Genomic DNA, 19,739 nt, shown 5'->3' on the forward strand with positions numbered 1-19,739 from the left:
CGGTCTGCAGCTGGCCGCCTGTGTGCAAACGGGAGCGCTCATCCCCGTGGCTCGTGAGGGTCAGCCTGTCCTGGCCGCCCTGGGGACTGGCCAGATCTGCCCGGGCTGGGGCTCCTGTCGGCAGGACTCGGAGCGCTCTCCTCAGGGTCTCCTTGCATCCCATGCTAACTCTGAGAGTAGCGCTACAGGTAGACCCATTTACTGATGGAGAAACTGACACCCCAGAGGCGAGGGCTGTGCAGTGATCCGGATGAATGAAAGTGACAAAACGTATTAAGAGCTTACCGAGGAGCTAAAGGTTGGGAATCAAATTATGATTGAGACGTTCCCTGCTCTCTAGGAACTGGGGGGAGGGGACGTTTACACATACAGGTTTCCTATGTTCTGTACTCACCCCTGGTGCTACCTGTGTAAGAAGTTAGCCAGGGAAAAAGGCTCTCCTAGGTCATACAGCACGTTTCATTTCTGGGTCACATTATGCCAAAAGCAATCGAGAAGTTAGATACTATCTTTTTCCTTTAAAAACTCCTGATTCGTGATAAATGTGGAAATATGTATAGAATTGCACATGCTTACCCTATCTTGGATTATTTGCTGTCCAAGGCAGGGAGAAAAAGATTTGGAACAAGGTTTTGGCAAAGATGAATGTTGAAAACTATGCACGTGTTTGTAAAATAAAAATAAAGATCTGATTTCATAACTCCCTTATATTAGATGAAATTCAAACAAATATTAACATGTACTCTATTCTTAGATGATAGTGTCTTACAAGAGTCCAGAGGTGAGAATCAGCTAATGTTCCCTTGCCTTTTGTAGGCTCAACTATTTATTCTTTTTTAAAATAAATTGCATTGATAACTTTTTGTTTATTACCACACCAAGATTTTTAGTATCGCTCTTCCACCCTTTCCTAGTTATTCCATATAAAAATTATTTTTACAAAGAAAAAAGAGGAAGAAGAGAAAAAAACCCAGCAAAACCAATCAATACATTGGAAAAAGTCTGAAAATGTATGCAGTACTCTATACCTGTGAGCCTTCTACTTCTGCAGAGGAATAGTATGGGAGGGAGGGGAATCTTCTCTTTGGTGCCACCCTTGTGCTTTGTAATTTTACAAAATTTGCTTTTGATCATTTTGTGATTATTCTTTGTATTTACCTTATAGTACATGTTTTCTTGGCCCTGCTTGCTTTACTCTACATCAGGTCCTATAAAACTTTTCAGGCTTCCCTGTAGTCATCATAGTTTTTTTTTTCTTACAGCTCAGTAATATCCTATTACATGTTTTTGTTTTTGCAAAGCAGTTGGGATTAAGTGACTTGCCCAGAGTCTTACAGCTAGGAAGTGCTAAGTGTCTGAAGCCAGATTTTAACTCAGGTCCTTCTGACTATAGGGTCAGTGCTCTCTCCACTGCCCCACCTAACTGCTTCTCCATTACATTCTTGTCCTTTGGTGTGTTTGGACTCAGTTAATGGGCATCTATTTTGTTTCTAATTCTTTTCAGTCATTTATTCTTTAACTTAGGGTAACTGAAGAACTTGTTTCAGAAGTAGGGACAAATTTTAAACATTTTAATTTTTAAATTAAATTTTTCTTAATTTAATATCATACATTAAATATATTAATAGGTAACATGTTAATTCTATTATATGTATAATTAATATTCAAATTTTAAAACCAGTTATGTGAAGCTTTTCCTTAAACAAAACTTAGGACATCTATTTGGGGTCTTTTACCTCTAAAATTCTATAGTTCATATTATGTATAAGAAAAAAAGTGTTTTAGCAATTAAAATGTTGATCATAATGATGCTTAATAATCAATCCTGGAGAAATAGATACCCAACTTTTATGGACTGGAGCAAGGATGAAGAAAGGAAATGGACATGAAATTTCAGTGCAGGTTAGAATCTCTTTTTCTGCAACATACAGCCTTAGACTATACATTTCAGAGTGTTGTCAAGAATACTGTAGCCTCCAAGACCAATCCAACTTTGTGACTTTTAATTGTGTTTAGATGGACTAAAAGGACAACTCACGTCCAAATAAGGTCATCCAGGATGGTGAAGGCCCTTGAGACCCAGATATGAGCATTAGTTGAACAGGGCATATTTAGCTTAAAGAAAAGAAGGTTTGATGAATACTGAAGACTATCTTTACATGTATTTCGAAGGTAAAATACTTTACTAATACTTTACTTTAGGGGGAAAAAATTTAGGGAGTTGGGGGGTAGGGGAAGCAGCAGTAATATATGTGTGTGTGAGATATAATAGCTATCTTCCAATATTTGAGAGTTGCTATGTGGAGAAGGTATTTTTCTTGTTTTATTTAACCCACTCCCACCCCACCTCCTCCAAATAGAACCAGAAACAATGGTGTAAGTTGCAAAAGGGGTCAGTTTATAACAACCTTAGCTATTAAATGGAATGTGTTGACTCAATATCCTCCTCCTTAGGATTCAAGTAGAGGCTTCTTTTATATATGGTTTGGACTAAATGTTCAGTTCTCAAATTGCTTTGACTAAGGATCATTAAATCCATTAAGTTCAACAAACATTTGTTAAGCACTGTAATGCTGTATATAAAATATTATTCTTTCTCTTCAGCAGGAGGGATAAAACAATGGTAATGTAGGAATATATGAAAGGAATAGTGGCAGAGCATATAATTCAGACCAGAAATAGTAAATGAGGACAAAGATTCATGCTCAATAAACTGTACGACTACCAATAAAAACTACAGGTGCTTAGGGTAGCTATCTGATAAGCCAACCAAGTCTTCTCTTAACATATTTTTAGCTTTTCTGCAGAAGGATGTTCTTTAACTTTTGTCACAGTGGTATAGGGTGACCTATTTAAAGATAATTCTGTTGAACAAATTGGCCCATATAAATTTGTCCTTTGCTGTTCTAGGACTGATGGCCAACATGAACATACATTTTCTTGTCTTCAGGATTGAGCTAACACAGGAGGTAATATAGGATGACTGTTCAACGATCTATGAAGTTTATCTGTTTTTCAAGGGTTAGATTGGAATCAACAATCACCTGCTGTCCCTGAAAACTGTCTAAGGCCTAATATCATTGAAATTTGCCTGATCTGCTTTGTTATGGTACTGTCTTGTTTATTTTTTATCACCACTGAATACTGTAATATAAAGTATGTAGCAAACAGACTAAGATTTTGGAATTTGGGCTTCAGCTGTTGTACTCCATGGGTGATGATTAGCGACACAAAGACAAAGCAGCCAAGGTTTTGCCTTGTAGGTCCTTTAAAAAAAAGGAAAAAAATCTTATTTACTCATGGCTCTTGGATTCCATTTCTTCCATCAGAAGCTCAGGTTTCCACATCACTACTAAGCATTGCTATATTTGACCTGAACACTCTCTCCTAATCAGAAAACTTAGGGTGTTGCCCAGTTTAAACTGCTTTCAGTTTGTGAGGAATGGGGGTGGGGATTGAGAACTACACCTGTTATTCCATGCTCTTTTCTCTCTATGCCTCAGCCATCTTCCCCAGCCTGATCGTGGGCTGAGAGTGTCCTTTGCTTTCTAAATTAATTGGCAGTAATCTTGTGTTTCTGCAGATTAGATTTCTTCAATTGGTCTCCCTTGGTCTTTTCTTGATTCAACTTTCTCACTTTATTTCAGTCTGCTCTTTCATGATAGTCTTATGCCTGCTCGAGGATCTATTATATCATTATATTGTGGGCCATCCTTTGTTGGATGCTTTTCTTCTATTTGATATTTTAAAAAGCTGAGTGATTACTGTGGCATAGGGTGGTCAAGAAAGACTTCAAAACAGAAGATTGAGATTGAAAGGCCAGCCTGTGCTGGACGCTGAGGATCTAAAGACAAATAAACACGAAACAGGCCTTGCTTTCAAGGAGTTTATCTTCAGCTTAGCATTTTTAAGTACAAACACAAATTAGTAAGCAAGTTCAGGAAGAAATACTTTGGCATCCCCCAGGAAGGCATTTTAGAAAAGGTGATTCTTAAGCTGAGTCCTGAATTAAAAGAATTCTGAGAAGTGAAGATACTCCAGTATGTTGCAGTCAAAACTAGTAATTATTGATTAGACTATGTCAGCACTACATTAGATGCTAGGGAGAGAAATTCAAAAGTGAGCTGGTTCTTGCTCTTAAGGAGTTTCATATTCACCTGGGGAATATATGTTTACAGATAATGCAGGCTGTGTACACAATAAATGCATCACAATTGGGGGATAGGGCACTAATAATTGGGGAATGAGTAACAGACCTCTTAAATTAGGTGCCTTTTGAACTGTCTTGAAAGGAATTTAGGTGTTCAGTTATATTTACATTATATGTATATTGTTGCCTTCCCCTTTACGATGTTCCCCTTTACAATGTAAGTTTCTTGAGATCAAGAACTGTTTTATGTTTGTCTTTGGGGATTTCTGGTACCTAGCACATAGTAGATACTTAAATGATTGTTGATTGTTTAAAGAGGCAGAGATGTGGAGGGAAAGAATTCCAAATTGGGGAAATAAGAAGGGTGGTATAGCCTGTACAAAGGTAAAAATGTTTGAAATTTTGTGTGGTATATACAGAGCAGTGTAAGCCACTTTGGATAGAGAGTACAATGTGTGAGGAGGATTAATTTGTGTTCAGCTTGGAAAGACTACTGGAACCAGATCATGAAGGGGTTAAGATGCTAAATGGAGGAGTTAATATATATTTTATCTGAAATGCAATGTGGAGCCATTGAAGCTTCTTAGGCAGGGGAATGACCTTGATTTGTGCATTAGGAATTCCAGTTTAAGAACTCTGTGGAGAATGGAGTTGGACTTTTAGAAGGCTGCTAAAATAGTTGGGACCCAGGGTGATGACCTTGTTTTGGAATCATTGTGATGTGAAGAGAGAAAGGGAACAAAGATGTTAAGAAGGCAGAATTGACAAGGCTTAGCAATTGATGGGTTATATGAAGTAAATGAGTGAAGTTGAGTTTGACTACGTTTTGTACTTGGATGACTGTTGTAGTGTTGTCAAAAGAAATGGAGAAATTAGAAGCAGAGCTGTTATGAATTCTGTTTAGGATATATTGAGTTTGAGAAACCTAAGGGACGCTAGGAAGAGTTGTCCTGCAAATTTTTGGAAGTGTAGGACTAAGGGACAACTAAATGGTGCAGTGGATAGAGCACCAGCCCTGGAGTCAGGAGGATCTGAGTTCAAATATGACTTCAGACATAACACAACACTTACTAGCTGTGTGATCTTGGACAAATCACAACCCTAATTGCCTCTTTAAAAAGGGGGAAAAAATGATAAGATAAAAAGACAGTGTAGGACAGGAACTCTGAAAGAGACTGAGGTCTGGATATATTTTGAGGGGATTAATCTGTACTGAAATGGTGGTTGAATCCCTGGGAATGCTTGCCCTCCATACCAACTACAGATCTCCCTGGTTTCTTTTAAATCCCAAAGACTTACAAAGAAGCCTTTCCCAACCCCTCTTAATTTTATTGCTTTTCTTAATTTTGTACCTATTTGTCTTTATGTAACTTGTTTGTATATATTTGTTTGCTTCTCTCCTATTAACTGTGAGCTCTTTTAAGAGTAAGGACTGTCTCATATCCCCAGCACTTAGCATAGTGCCTGGCTTATGATAGTCACTTAATAAACATTTATTGACTGACTCTGAAAATAAATAAAAGGAGGGAATGAAATGTTGAGCTCTGGAACAACTAGTAGTTCTCTCTCTCTCTCTCTTTTTTTTTTTTTTAATATATTTTTTTTATTTAGAATTTTTTTCCCACAGTATATATGCATGAGTAATTTTTTAAAATAATATTATCCCTTGTATTCATTTTTCCAAATTATCCCCCCCTTCCTTCACTCCCTCCCCCCAATGACAGGCAATCCCATAAATTTTACATGTGTTACAATATAACCTAGATACAATATATGTGTGTAAATACCATTTTTTGGTTGCACATTAAGTATTATTTTCCGAAGGTGTAAGTAACCTGGATAGATAGACAGTAGTGCTAACAATTTACATTCACTTCCCAGTGTTCCTTCTCTGGGTGTAGTTATGTCTGTCCATCGTTAATCAACTGGAAGTGAGTTGGATCTTCTTTATGTTGAAGATATCCACTTCCATCAGAATACATCTTCATACAACATTGAAGTGTACCGAGATCTTCTGGTTCTGCTCATTTCACTCAGCAACAGTTGATTTAAGTGTCTCCAAGCCTCTCTGTATTCCTTCTGCTGGTCATTTCTTACAGAGCAATAATATTCCATAACCTTCATATACCATAATTTACCCAACCATTCTCCAATTGATGGACATCCATTCATCTTCCAGTTTCTAGCTACAACAAAAAGAGCCGCCACAAACATTTTGGCACATACAGGTCCCTTTCCCTTCTTTAGTATTTCCTTGGGATATAAGCCCAATAACAGCAATGCTGGGTCAAAGGGTATGCACAGTTTGATAACTTTTGGGGCATAGTTCCAAATTGCTCTCCAGAATGGCTGGATTCTTTCACAACTCCACCAACAATGTATCAGTGTCCCAGTTTTCCCACATCCCCTCCAACATTCATCATTATTTGTTCCTGTCATCTTAGCCAATCTGACAGGTGTGTAGTGGTATCTCAGAGTTGTCTTAATTTGCATTTCTCTGATCAGTAGTGATTTGGAACACTCTTTCATATGAGTGGATATGGTTTCAATTTCATCATCTGAGAATTGTCTGTTCATATCCTTTGACCATTTATCAATTGGAGAATGGTTTGATTTCTTATAAATCAGGGTCAGTTCTCTATATATTTTGGAAATGAGACCTTTGTCAGAACCTTTAACTGTAAAAATATTTTCCCAATGTGTTACTTCCCTTCTAATCTTGTTTGCATTAGTATTGTTTGTACAGAAACTTTTTAGTTTGATGTAATCAAAATCTTCTATTTTGTGATCAATAATGATCTCTAGTTCTCCTCTGGTCATAAATTCCTTCCTCCTCCACAGGTCTGAGAGGTAGACTATTTTCTGTTTCTCTAATCTATTTATTATCTCATTCTTTATACCTAAATCATGGACCCATTTTGATCTTATCTTGGTATATGGTGTTAAGTGTGGCTCCATATCTAATTTCTGCCATACTAATTTCCAGTTTTCCCAACAGTTTTTTCCAAATAATGAATTTTTATCCCTAATGTTGGTATCTTTGGGTTTGTCAAAGATTAGATTGCTATAGATGTACCCTTTTTTGTCCTTTGTATCTAATCTGTTCCACTGATCACTAGTAGTTCTCTTTGGCTGGAACCCCAAATTTGAAAAAAATAACATAAAACTTGAAAGGCAGATAGAACAGTGCGTCTATAATAAAAAGAAAAGATGAATTTAGAGGAAAGAAAAACTAATTTTTATTTGCACTAAGTACTTTTGGTAGAAGTCCAATCTCTATAATTTTTATAGAATTGACACAAATATATAAGGTCAAAAGATATTTTCCAATAGAAAAATGGTCAAAAGGCAAGAATGGTTTTTAGAAGGAATATAAACTATCAATTACCACTTGAAAAAATATTTGAAATGACTGGTAAACAGATAAATACATATTAAAATAATCCTGATGTGTGCTATGTCATATCCCTCAAATTGGCAAAGATGCCAAAAGATAGGAAAATTCCTTCTTGGAAGCTTGTCTTCCCACAGGCCTACTGATTTCTCTACTGGTGGAGCTATGAATTTAGTTTAGCCGTTACAGAAATCAATGTGAAATTATGCAAGAGAAGTTAATAAATGTTCATGCCTTTTGATGTAGAAATAGATGTACTATTGGAACATATCCCACCCAGGTTACTGACATTAAGGTTTAAGTATGTGTGGGAATATTCATAGTTATTGTTAGAGATGACCAAAAACTGGAAACAAAATATGTTCCCAACAATTGGTTAACAGATAGATTAGTTGATGTAACTTTAATAGAGAAAGTAACTGATATAGTGAATTGGAATCAGGAAGACCTGGGTTCAAATCCTACATAATCTTCCAATTCCATTACTAAGCTTGGACTTTTGCACCTCTGTCATCAAACAGACTCTGAAGTTAACTTTGACTTTGTGGCCCTCTCCTTTGGTCAGAGAATCACTATCAGGGACCATCATTTCAGTAAGTACCCATGTCATCTGTCTTTAAATTCACTTCTATGTCTGCATTTTTCTACCTCCTCTCTAGCAGCCTTGCCCCATGTGGTTGCCCTCCTTCCCTTTATGTGTTGTCTTCTATTAAAAGGTAAGCTCCCTGAGGGCTGGGATTATCTTTTTTCCCTGTATCTATATTCCTAGTTCCTAACAGTGCATGCTATATGGTAAGTGCTTTAAAAATGGTTTAATTAAATAGTTATGTAACTATTTTACTAATTGTTTGACCCTGGGTAAATGATTTAATTTAAGCTTCATTGCCCTCATTTATAAAAAGGAAAGAATAATACCTATAGCACCTCATAAAATTGAGGCTGAAATGAGATAATTAAGTAACCTTGTACATTTTAATGCCATATGTAAATCTTTATTACTGTGTGATAAGGAATTATAAATATCAAAGTACAGAGAAAAATAGGAGTATGAAGGGGTAGAATATGAATAAAGCAGACCCAAAAGAATGATATACACAATGAATGCAACAACATAACTCAACAGGGAGTTAACAAAAAAGGTCCAATAAAACATTGTTAAAATCTAAGTCCAAAGGTAAAGGGATTTATCCTTTTAAGAGTAAGTAAACTGTTTTTGGTTTTTTAGTGGGAGGCGTTTGTGAAAAATATTTGTTGTGTCATGTACAGAGGAGGTTAAAAATGGGTCAGTCTTCTCTTGTCTCCCACTCCTTGCACTTCTATAGTAGGTGTGAGCCAGTTATAGAAGACCTTAAATGCCAAGTTGAGAAGTTAGCATTTATTCTACTAGCAATGGAAAACCACTGGAAGTTCTAGAGCAAAAAAGTGCCTTAAGATTATTCTAATTTTGGAGGCAGCGAGATGGCGCAGTGGACTGAGCACTAGCCCTGAAGTCAGGAGGACCTAAGTTCAAGTCTAGCCTCAGACACATAACACTTCCTAGCTTCCCAGTGACCCTGGGCAAGATACTTGTCCCCATTGCTAAAAATTAAAAAAAAAAAAAAAAAAAAAAAGACCATTCTAGCTTTGGTTTGTATTATTTATTGAATTCATTATTAAAATATATAGTTTTAAGATTTCTTTCCTGACAGTATTATGTAATTTTTTTAAGAGTGGGTAGATTGAAGTGTTGTGTATACACACAACATACAGCTACCATACAGCTAATATGTATTTTGTCTTTTCTTTATTATTATGGTATGTATGTATCATAACCAATCTGTTGCCTATAAGAAACACTTAACAGCCATTGTTACAAGTTTATAATGTAAAAAACCATTATTCCAGTAGCATTATGGAGGATGACTTAGAGTGGGAAAGGTCTAGAAGGAAGAAGATTAATGAGAGGACTATTATTGAAGTGTAATGAAGAGATGGCGAGGGCATCTATGTGAAAGCAGAAAAGGACCCAGGGGGAAGAGATGTAGAGGAGATGGATTTGACAGTCAATGAATAAAAGGTATATGAGGAAAGATAATAAAGAATCACAGATACCTCCAAGTTTTGGAACCTTTGTGATTAAAAAGATGTTGGGTCTTTGACAGAAATTGGGAATTTTGCAAAGGGTGAATTTGGTTAAGTAGAGGAAAGATGAATTCCCTTTTGGACATATTGAATTTGCAATGCCTTTGGGCAGTGATTGAGGAGATTCCCCAGCAAGCTCGTATCATTCTATCTAGATTTCTTGGCCTTTCTGATTCTCTTCTGTTTCTGTTTTGTCCTATTCTTTTAATACACATGTTGATGTAATTGCTCTTTATCCTTTAGGGATTCAGCTTTACCTCTAGTACTTGATGATATTTCATCCTTGAATTCTGTGCAGTCTTCTTTCTAAGCTCATTACTTCAAATCCCAGTGATGATGGTGTTATTGGGTTCTGACTGAGTCTGATTTAACATGCATTGAGGTAGCACTAATCTAAATGAGCTTTTTAGAAAGATTTGTACAGAAAGCTATGCTCTCTGAGTGCATTTTAGTGCTAAATTGTAGATCTCCTGTCTTTGTCACTTCTTTGTTCCTCTTAACTTCCTTTTTTTTCAGTTCCAGAACCATATTCCATTCTAGTTTGTCTATCCCCTTTCTCTCTCTAAAGGATATCTTATCCCAATATTGCCTTTGCTAGCAAGTTATCTTTATGGCCACTTACCTTAAGTGCTTTGTTGCCTCTTCAGTCAACATCTGCTGAAGCAGCTCACTGGTATCCAGGAAACGAAAAGCTCTCTTTCTCATTCATTAAGGCAGTAGCTAGGAAGTGGGTGAGTAGATAGGGAACTGCCAGGAGGCAGGCTTGTATACTTAGTTTTCCCCCAATATTCAAAAACTGCTCAGTATTTTAAAGGAATATATTTCTCTAAATCCTCCTGCTGCTTGGCTGAATAAGATGTGGCTTCAGCTGACTAGGTGACCTAGGAAGTGCTCTTCTCAAAAAGCATTTGCTAATTGGTAACATATCCAGTAGTTTTTGTCCTTTACCCAGGAAGGGAAATTTCAATCAAATAACCAAAAAAAAAAAAAAAAAAAAAATCTTTGTATCCAGTCTGCAAATTTTTGTGAAAAGTCATTTCAAACTGGGCACTAACAAAACCACAAAAACACTTAAACTATACATGATGTGACTAAATCATCTTGGAAGTATTCCTTTTAAGTTTAAAAACTTAGGTTGTGCATTCTGGAGAGTAATCTGGAATTATGCCCAAAAAGTTATCAAACTGTGCATACCCTTTGATCCAGCAGTGCTACTACTGGGCTTATATCACAAAGAAATGAATTGGAGAATGGTTGTGTAAATTATGGTGTATGAATGTTATGGAATAGTATTGCTCTGTAAGAAATGACCAGCAGGATGAATACAGAGGGGCTTGGAGAGACATCAATTGATGCTGAGTGAAATGAGCAGAACTAGGAGATCATTATACACTTCAACAACAATAATATATGAGGATGTATTCTGATGGACGTGGATATCTTCAACACAGAGAAGAGCTAATCCAATTCCAATTGATCAATGATGGACAGAATCAGCTACACCCAGAGAAGAAACACTGGGAAATGAGTGTAAACTGTTAGCATTCTTTGTTTTTCTCCCCAGGTTATTTTTACCTTCTGAATCCAATTCTTCCTTTGCAACAACAACAACAAAATTCGGTTCTGCACATATATATTGTACTTAGGATATACTATAACATATTTAATATGTATGGCAATGCCTGCCATTTAGGGGAGAGGGTAGTACAAGGGATAATGACAACAATTACCTATGCATATGTACTGTCAAAAAATGTTATAATTATAAAATTAATTTAAAAAAATAAAATAAAAACTTAGATTGTGACCAACTGAGTATGGTCAAGATTTACCACAACTTCTTAAAGATTATTTGAGATCTAGTTATTCTTCTAGTTATTAGTTAGTTAGATGAGTTATTCTTAGTTATTAGTTAGTTAGATTAGTATTCTTCTAGTTTAATAAGTTTTTGTCACCACTCTATTTAAAGTACTACGATAACTTTTTATAATAGCTTTTAATTTTTAAAAATAAGATAGTTTTCAATATTCACCCTTGCAAAACCTTGTGTTCCATATTTTTCTCCTTCACTCCTCACCTCCCTTGTCCCATAGACAGCATGTAAGCTAAGCTAGTACAGGTTAATAAACATTTGCAGTTCTTCTAAACATTTACACATTTATCATGCTGCAAAGAAAAATCATATCAAAAGGGGAGGAAAGTTAGGAAGAAAAAGCAAGCAAGCAAACAACAACAAAATCAGAAAAGGTGAAAATATCATATTGTGATCCATATTCAGTCCCTGTAAGTCCTCTCTCTGGGTGCAAATGGCTCCATCACAAGTTTATTGGAACTGGTTTGAATCACCTCATTGTTGAAAAGAGCCAAGTCCATCACAGTTGATCATCATATAATGTTGTTGCTGTGTTCGATGTTCTTTTGGTTCTAATCACTCCACTTAGCATCAACTTGTTTAAGTCTCTCCAGGCCTTTTTGAAATCATCCTGCTGATTATTTCTTATAGAACAATAATATTCCACATAACATAAAAATCAGTTTTATTTTCATCGATGAATTCTCTCCCAGACATTTCCCCTACTCTCACCTCCTTGAATAAGCAAGAAAAGTGAAACCCATTAAAATTAAGAATAGTCAAGCAAAATAGATTCTCTCATTGGCTGTGTCCAAAAAAGAGGAAAAAAACCTCAATTTACAGTGGAGTCTCTGCTTTCTCTCTGGAGGTGGACAGCATGTTTCACCATGTTTCCTCTGAAATTCTTATAGTAATAACTTTGATTTGATGAAGCACAGTAGCCTTCTATTAAATTCATATTCCATAACTTGTTCAGCTATTTCCCAATTGATGGGCATTCCCTTCATACCATCATGAGACAATTGCTACAAACATTTTTGTACACATGGATTCTTTTTCTTTTTCTTTGATCTTTTTAGAGTAGAGATACAGTACTGATATCACCTGGGTTAAAGGTTATGCCTGGTTGAATAGTTTTTGGAACATAGTTCCAATTTTGTTTTCTAGAATGACCTGACCTGTTCACAGCTCTGTCAATAGTTCAATACCTATTTTCCCACAGCCCCTCTAGCATTTGCCATTTTCCTTTTTCTGACTAACTTTACCAATAGGTATCAGATGATACCTCAGTTTTAATTTTCGTTTCTCTAATTATTAGTGGCTTAAAGCATTTTTTTCATATAGCTATTGACAGCATAGATTTCTTTCTTTAAAAACTACCTGTTTGAAGGTTTTGCAAGGGTCAGTGTTGAAAAACTACCCATGCATATGTTTTGAAAATAAAAAGTTATTTAAAAAAAAAAATAGGAGAAAAGACAAAGCAGGTCAGTCTTCCTGGAACACAGAGTATATAAAAGGAAGGAATGTTATTCTGGATTACATGTAGTTCAAGCCTATGTGTAATTCAGGTTTGGGATCTGAATTTGATGAGATGTTCATGAACTATAAAATCTAATAAAAAACAATTTTACTTTTAAAAAAAGAAAACTACCTGTTTACATCCTTTAACCATTTTTCATTTGAGAAATGCTCTTATTTCATAATAATTTCTAAATGGATAATGGATAATTATAATGGAGATTTGTACAGTAAGATTATAGCTTTATTTAGAAGTACTCTAGAAGAGAGACTTAAGATTATACTGGGATAGATGATTTGAAGAAGTCCTTTTTCCATGTTTTCCATGTTTAGCCATGTTTAGATGATTACTTTTCCCTACCTTAGTTTATCCCTTTATCTTTTTGCTTCATTCCTAATTCTTCCAGAAAGTCTTCCTTACCTGATTGAAGTTTACAGAAGCTGTGAACTTCTACTCATATCTAAAGACACTTATTTCTCCCAAGACTCATGCCAAAATCACATGTTCCTTCAGGATCAGAGGATCACAGATTTAGAGCTGAAAATTACTTTTGCGGTCTTCTAGTCCAACCCCCTTATTTTATAGTTAAGAAAAAATGAAGCCTTGGCTAAAATAATGAAGAATTTGAAGGGGATGTGGGGAAAGTGGGATACTAATACATTGTTGGTGGAGTTGTGAACTGATCCAACTATGTCCATAGGGCTATCACACTGTGCATAAACTTTGATCCACCAGTGCCTCTACTGGGCCTGTATCCTGAAGAGATCATAAAAAGGGAAAAGGACCTACATGTGCAAAAATGTTTGTGGCAGCCCTTTTTGTAGTGGCTAGAAACTAGAAATTGAGCAGATGCCCATCAAGTAGAGAGTGGCTGAATAAGTTATGGCATATGAATGTTATGGGATATTACTGTTTTATAAGAAACAAGCAGCAGGATGATATCAGAGAGGTCTGGAGAGACTTACATAAGCTCATGCTGAGTGAAGAGAGCACAACCAGGAGATCATTGTACATGGCAACAAGATTGTGTGATGATCAACTCTGATGGCCATGACTTTTCAACAGTAAGGTGATTCAGGGCCAGTTCCAATGGTCTTATGATAAAGAGAAGAGAATTGAGTGTGGATCACAACATAATATTATCACCTTTTTTATTGTTGTTTGCTTGCATTTTATTTTCTTTCACAGTTACTTCCTTTTTGATCTGATTTTTCTCATGTACCATGAAAATTATGGAAGTATGTATAAAATAATTTTACATCTTTAATATATTGGATTACTTGCCACCTGGAGAGGAAGTGGGAGGAAGGGAAAAAAGATTTGGAACACAAGGGTTTGCAAAGGTGAATGCTGAAATTTATGCATATGTTTTGAAAATAAACAGCTTTAATTTAAAAAAAAAAAAAAAAAGGCTTGGAGAAATTAGGTGACCCTTAATTAGGAAACAGGCTGAGATAGTAGTTGGAAAAGAAAGTGATAAAAGAAAATGTTTCATCATGGCAGACTGAATCTCTGTGCCTCTGTGTTCATATGCATGAATATCATGCTATAAATGACACTTTGGTCACTCAAGCACTGATGGATTTAAATGCATTTCATTTTCAAGTACCTTGATATCTGGGGAGGTGCAAGGCAGCAAGATTAATTATAGCAGCTGACATCTCTTCTGCCTCAGAACTTTTATCAGCAGCTTGGCTTTTCAGAGCCTTTTAAAAATAAAATTTCCATCAGCAGCTGTTATTCTTGTTCCAGCCTTGGATCTAAACCTAGGGAAAAATTATGTCTTAAATTGAGGAGCAGTAATTATGTGAAGAATTTCTGAGAATGACAGGGTTAACATGGGTATCCGGAGCACCAATGAGATTTTGTGTTTTTGTAACATTTATTTTCACATTTCCTTTGCATTTTGTTCTTCTGGAATGTAAGTATAACACTTCTATTTATTTTTGAAGATTGGAAAAACCTGTACAGATAAGCTATAAAAGACAAGAAATTCAAGGGTACAAGACAGTGTGTAGTTAAATTGATTAACTTAACTGTATGGTGAAGACTACAAAGATGAATCTTCCCTTCAAACAAGTCTCTTATGACATGGATTTAAAGCCCTTCTCCCTCCTTGAGGTGTTCTCTTTTGAGGTCTTCCTAAAGACTGGTACCTAGAACACAAGTGGAACCATCTAATTCTACAGGTGAGGAAACTGAGGTCTAGAAAGACTTGCCAAAAATGAAGCGCAATGCATGGCTTCTTGCCTCTTGCTTCTCAACATCTTGGCTTCTTTCACAGGTTGACTGCTCTTCTAAGAGGCTACATCCCCTATCAGGTATAAATGTATACATCAGTTTTATCTTGGATTTTTTTTCCCCTTTTCTCCTCACTCCTAATGAGCTCATAAATACCTTTGTGGTCAACTATCTGTCCTTTTTTTCCCCCCTGACTTGCCCAGGGTCACACAGCTGGGAAATGTTAAGTATCTGAGGCTAGATTTGAATTCAAGTCCTCCTGACTTCAGGGCTGGTGCTCTATCTAGCTGCCCCTTATCTGCCCTCTTAACTGACTTTCTTCTTAACATTCATGCCTAAATACTTTTTTCCAAAGTCTAGCCCTATATCATCAGCTGCTGGTCACCATCTTCATGTGGATGACATTGAGTTCTCATATTCAGCATGTCCAAAATGAATTTCATTATCTTCTCCTATAGACCCACCCTGTCCTCACATTTCCAGTTATCCAGGTTTGCAACCTTTAGAATCTGTCCCTGTACATCACTGCTTCTCATGTACCCATACCAATCAGTTGTCTAGTTTTGTTGATTATACCTTGTGAAGTCCAGGTTAGCACCCTGGATACCTTAGAACCAGCCGGAGTCAGGATAAGCAAAAATCCTTGGTCTTTAGGGGGAGAAGTGAAGAGGATGAACACAAGCTCTCCACAACCTTCCTTCTCTTTGTCACTGCCAAAGTGATTTTGGCTTGTCTTACTCCACTCCCTAATCCCTCCTACAATTCTCTGTATACACCAAAAGAGGGAGCCAGCACAGAATAATGGGAAGGCCATTTTCCAAGCATATGCTAATAGAGTATTGTCCAATAGATAATTTGCCTTAAGTGCTCAGTTGTCTGATTCTAGTGCACCTATTCAGAGTTTCAGCCCTTTACATCTCCTGCTTTCTTTTGTTTTAGAACACAGGTGGTCACGCCATCCCTGACTTCTCAGGGAGGTGAAAACACTGAAAAGGAGGTGATCATGCCCTCCCTGACATCTCAGGAAGGGAGATGAAAAGCACCAAAGGGAAGTGGGGATTGCTGGTGGGTTTCTGGGCTGAAGGATCTTATTAGAGACAGGTATGCACCAACCCATCAGCATGGGAGGTATTCCAATTACGCATAGCAATAACACACAGGCTATTAGTGATGACTCTAGTGCAGACTCGATGAGGTGTAACAAACATGAATTGTACTTGCTAGTAGTGATATAACAAACAATATGAATCAACATGGTGTTGTAAAAGATTTCCAGAAGTCCTAGAAGGAGGGTATGTAAACAACAACCACACGTATGCCTCCTTCAGCAGCCAAGAGATAGTCCAAAACCAATCTGTTGTCCGTTTCTTCACGTATCAGGGAATCCAATGATCCCTGGAAGTTTTTGAAGTCCTGCAACAATCTTTTTATGTGTTAGAAGAATCCAATGATTCCTGCAGATTTTGAAATCCTGCAACAGTCTTATCATTTCTCAGAAAATCTAATGATTGCTGAAGGTTTTCAAGTCTTACAACAGTCTTATCATGTCTCAGAGAATCCAATGATTGCTGAGGGTTTTCAAGTCCTACAACAATCTTATCATGTCTCAGAGAATCCAATGATTGCTGAGGGTTTTCAAGTCTAACAATTTTTGATGTCCATGAGTCAAACGTCATAACTACCAGGTTCTTTCAGTGGTGGGCCCAGTCAGTGACGTAAACACCTGATATTTCTTGGGTCTTCTCCTTCGTTTCAAGGGTCTGCTCCGTCTCTTTGATGGACAAGGTGAATACGGCTTGTTGACACCCATCTGATTCCTTCTCCATCTGTGGAGATACAAACAAACCCTCTCCCCCAAGCAGTTAACCTATCTGGTCCCTTCCATTCACCACTTTCTGGATCTCTCCACTTTCTCTGGAGATTATCTAAACTGCTTGCATTGGACTCTGCCCTTCCGGTGTCTTGTCTGCTGGAGCCAGTGCATCTTTGTCAAAAATCAAGAAGTTAGTAGTATTAAGAGCTAGATTTAGAAGTTCTCTATGGCTCTCCCTCTCTTTTGTTTTTGGAGGAGCGTCTTAATGTCTCTGTTTCTCCTCTCTACTATTGCCTGTCCTTGAGGATTAAAGGGTATGTCTGTGGTATGTAAAATCTTATACTATGCACAAAAGTGTGCAAAATGTTTAGTAGTATTTGCCGGTCCATTATCTGTTTTTATTGCTTGTGGCACACCCATGATTGCAAATGCTTGGATAAGGAATTCAGTGAACACTCAGGCTGTCTCTTTTGCTGCTGGCATTGCAAAAGTGAATCCTGAAAAGTTATCTGTCACAACATGGATAAAAGACAGATGACCAAAAGATTTATAATGGGTCACATCCATTTGCCAAATTTCATTAGGTCTCAAACCTCCAGGGTTCTTCCCTGGAGGAAGTGTAGGAGCATGGAAAGGAAGACAAGTTGGACTGGGTTTTACTATGTTCCTAGCTTCCTCTTTTGTTATTCCAAATTGTAAATGTAAAGTTCCAGCAGCCTGATGATATCTGCCCCTTTTCAGCTAGAAAAGCTTACTAGTTTAGCCCTTAACAAAATAAGTTCCCTGTTTGTCTATTAAAATACTCACCCTATTTCCTAGTCACCGGGGACTTCTTCAGTGAAATTAGGGTCCTTGGTTCACATGTTAGGCACCAAATGTGAAATCCGGGTTACCACCCTGGATGCCTTAGAATCAGCCAGAGTCAGGATAAGCAAAAGTCCTTGGTCTTTAGGGGGAGAAGTGAAGGGGATGGACATAAGCTCTCTACAACCTCCCTTCTTGTCCACAGCCAAAAGTGACTCTGACTTGTCTTACTCCACCCCCTAATCCCTCCTACAATTATCTGTATACACCAAAAGATCCAGCCAGCATAGAGTAGTGGGAAGGGCCATTTTCCAGGCATATGGTAATAGAGTATTGTCCAATAGGACTGATTCCAGTGCACCTATTCAGAGTTTCAGCCCTTTACAATACCTCCACAACAATCTTGATTCTGCCCCTTTCGTTCATACCCTAGATTCAGGCACTTAGCACAGGTGACAACCTGTAGTATTCCTCCTTACTAGTTTCTCTGCTTCCATTTTTTCTTCTTTGTATTCCATCTTCCACACATTTATCAAAATTGCCTTCATAAAGCAGAGGTCTGACCAGATCATTGTCTTTAAAGAAGTTCTCATGATGAGCTCAATGATTTTAGAAAACATGGATAGACATGTAGGAAATAATAAAGAACAAAATTAGCAGAACCAAGACAATGTTGTATACAGTAACAACAATATTGTTTTAAGAATAACTTTGAGAGAATGTCATTTTGACTATTATAAATTCCCAAATTAACTACAAAGGACCCAGGAAGGAAGATCCTACCTGCATTCAAAGAAAAAAAGACTATAAAAATAGAAGAATGTATAGAATGGTTTTACATAGGTGTGTCCACACACATATATTTGTGTCTAATAATAGCCATCTCTTTGGGGAGGGAAAGAGAGAAAAGGAAAAAAAAATTTCCATGATAATTTTATTACATATTTAAAAGGAATTGCAAGTGGTACACAGTAGATTTGTAGTTTCATGTGCAAGTATCTTATTTTCTTATACTGTTATGGAAATACTTGTTTTATTCCATAAATCAAAGTAATTTTAATCAGAAAAAGTTCTCTACTATCTTTGTGATAAACTCTTCTATTTGGCATGTTTAAAGCCTTTCACATTTAATTTCCAGCCTACCTTTGATTTTATTTAAATATTTAATTATTATTATTATTAGTTTTTACTAACTAACTAATTTGTCTCCCCTTCCCTCCAGCTCCCAGCTTGGGGGAAAAATTTTTTTTTTAAATTGGCTTTTACAAAATGGCTCTTATTTTTATAAATTTAACTCAGTTCTCTTTATATTTGAAAAATGATCCAGCCTATTTTTTTATACACATTTCTTTATGAATTATGCTGGGAAAGAAAACTCAGAACAAAAGGGAAAAATAGAAGAAAAGGGAGGAGGGAAGTGAATATAGCATATATAATTTATATTCAATCTCCATAGTTCTCTCTCTGGATGCAGATGGTATTTTCTATCCAAAGTTTATTGGGATTGCTTTGGATCACTGAACCGCTGAGAAAAACCAAGTCTTTCATAGTTGGGCATTGAACAGTCTTAGTGTTACTGTGTACAATATATTCCTGGTTCTTCTTATTTCACTCAGCATCAGTTCACTTGAAAATAGATCTTTTAAGACATTTCTAAAATCATCTTGTTCATTATTTTTTATAGAATAATAATATTCTGTTACTTTCATATACCATAACTTTTTCAGCCATTCTCCAATTGCTGAAGAATTTGGTCTTTTGAGATCTACTGAAATATCTGTCAAAATTCCAAAATATTTCAAAAGCCTAGAGTTACATATAACTAATGGTAGTTTCTTCTGAAGA

General features: G+C 36.6%; 1 protein-coding gene across 5 annotated transcripts in view; it reads left to right on the forward strand.

The window, feature by feature from the left end:
* The window catches only part of PRUNE1 (prune exopolyphosphatase 1), a 55,357-nt gene that overhangs the window by 521 nt on the left and 35,097 nt on the right, over positions 1-19,739 (forward strand). The window contains exons 1-3 of one of the 5 annotated variants that reach the window (XM_074265325.1): positions 1,718-1,902; positions 2,017-2,172; positions 2,911-2,969. The exons of 2 other annotated variants lie outside the window; for them this stretch is intronic. In XM_074265325.1, coding sequence (XP_074121426.1) covers positions 2,136-2,172; positions 2,911-2,969 — 96 coding nt within the window. In that variant the 5' untranslated portion in view covers positions 1,718-1,902; positions 2,017-2,135. Of the gene's footprint in view, positions 1-1,717; positions 2,173-2,910; positions 2,970-19,739 lie in introns of those variants that run through there. 2 more of the 5 variants (XM_074265323.1, XM_074265326.1) reach the window with 2 other exon arrangements.

This window comes from Sminthopsis crassicaudata, chromosome 4 (assembly GCF_048593235.1).
Source record: "Sminthopsis crassicaudata isolate SCR6 chromosome 4, ASM4859323v1, whole genome shotgun sequence".
Taxonomy (NCBI): domain Eukaryota; kingdom Metazoa; phylum Chordata; class Mammalia; order Dasyuromorphia; family Dasyuridae; genus Sminthopsis; species Sminthopsis crassicaudata.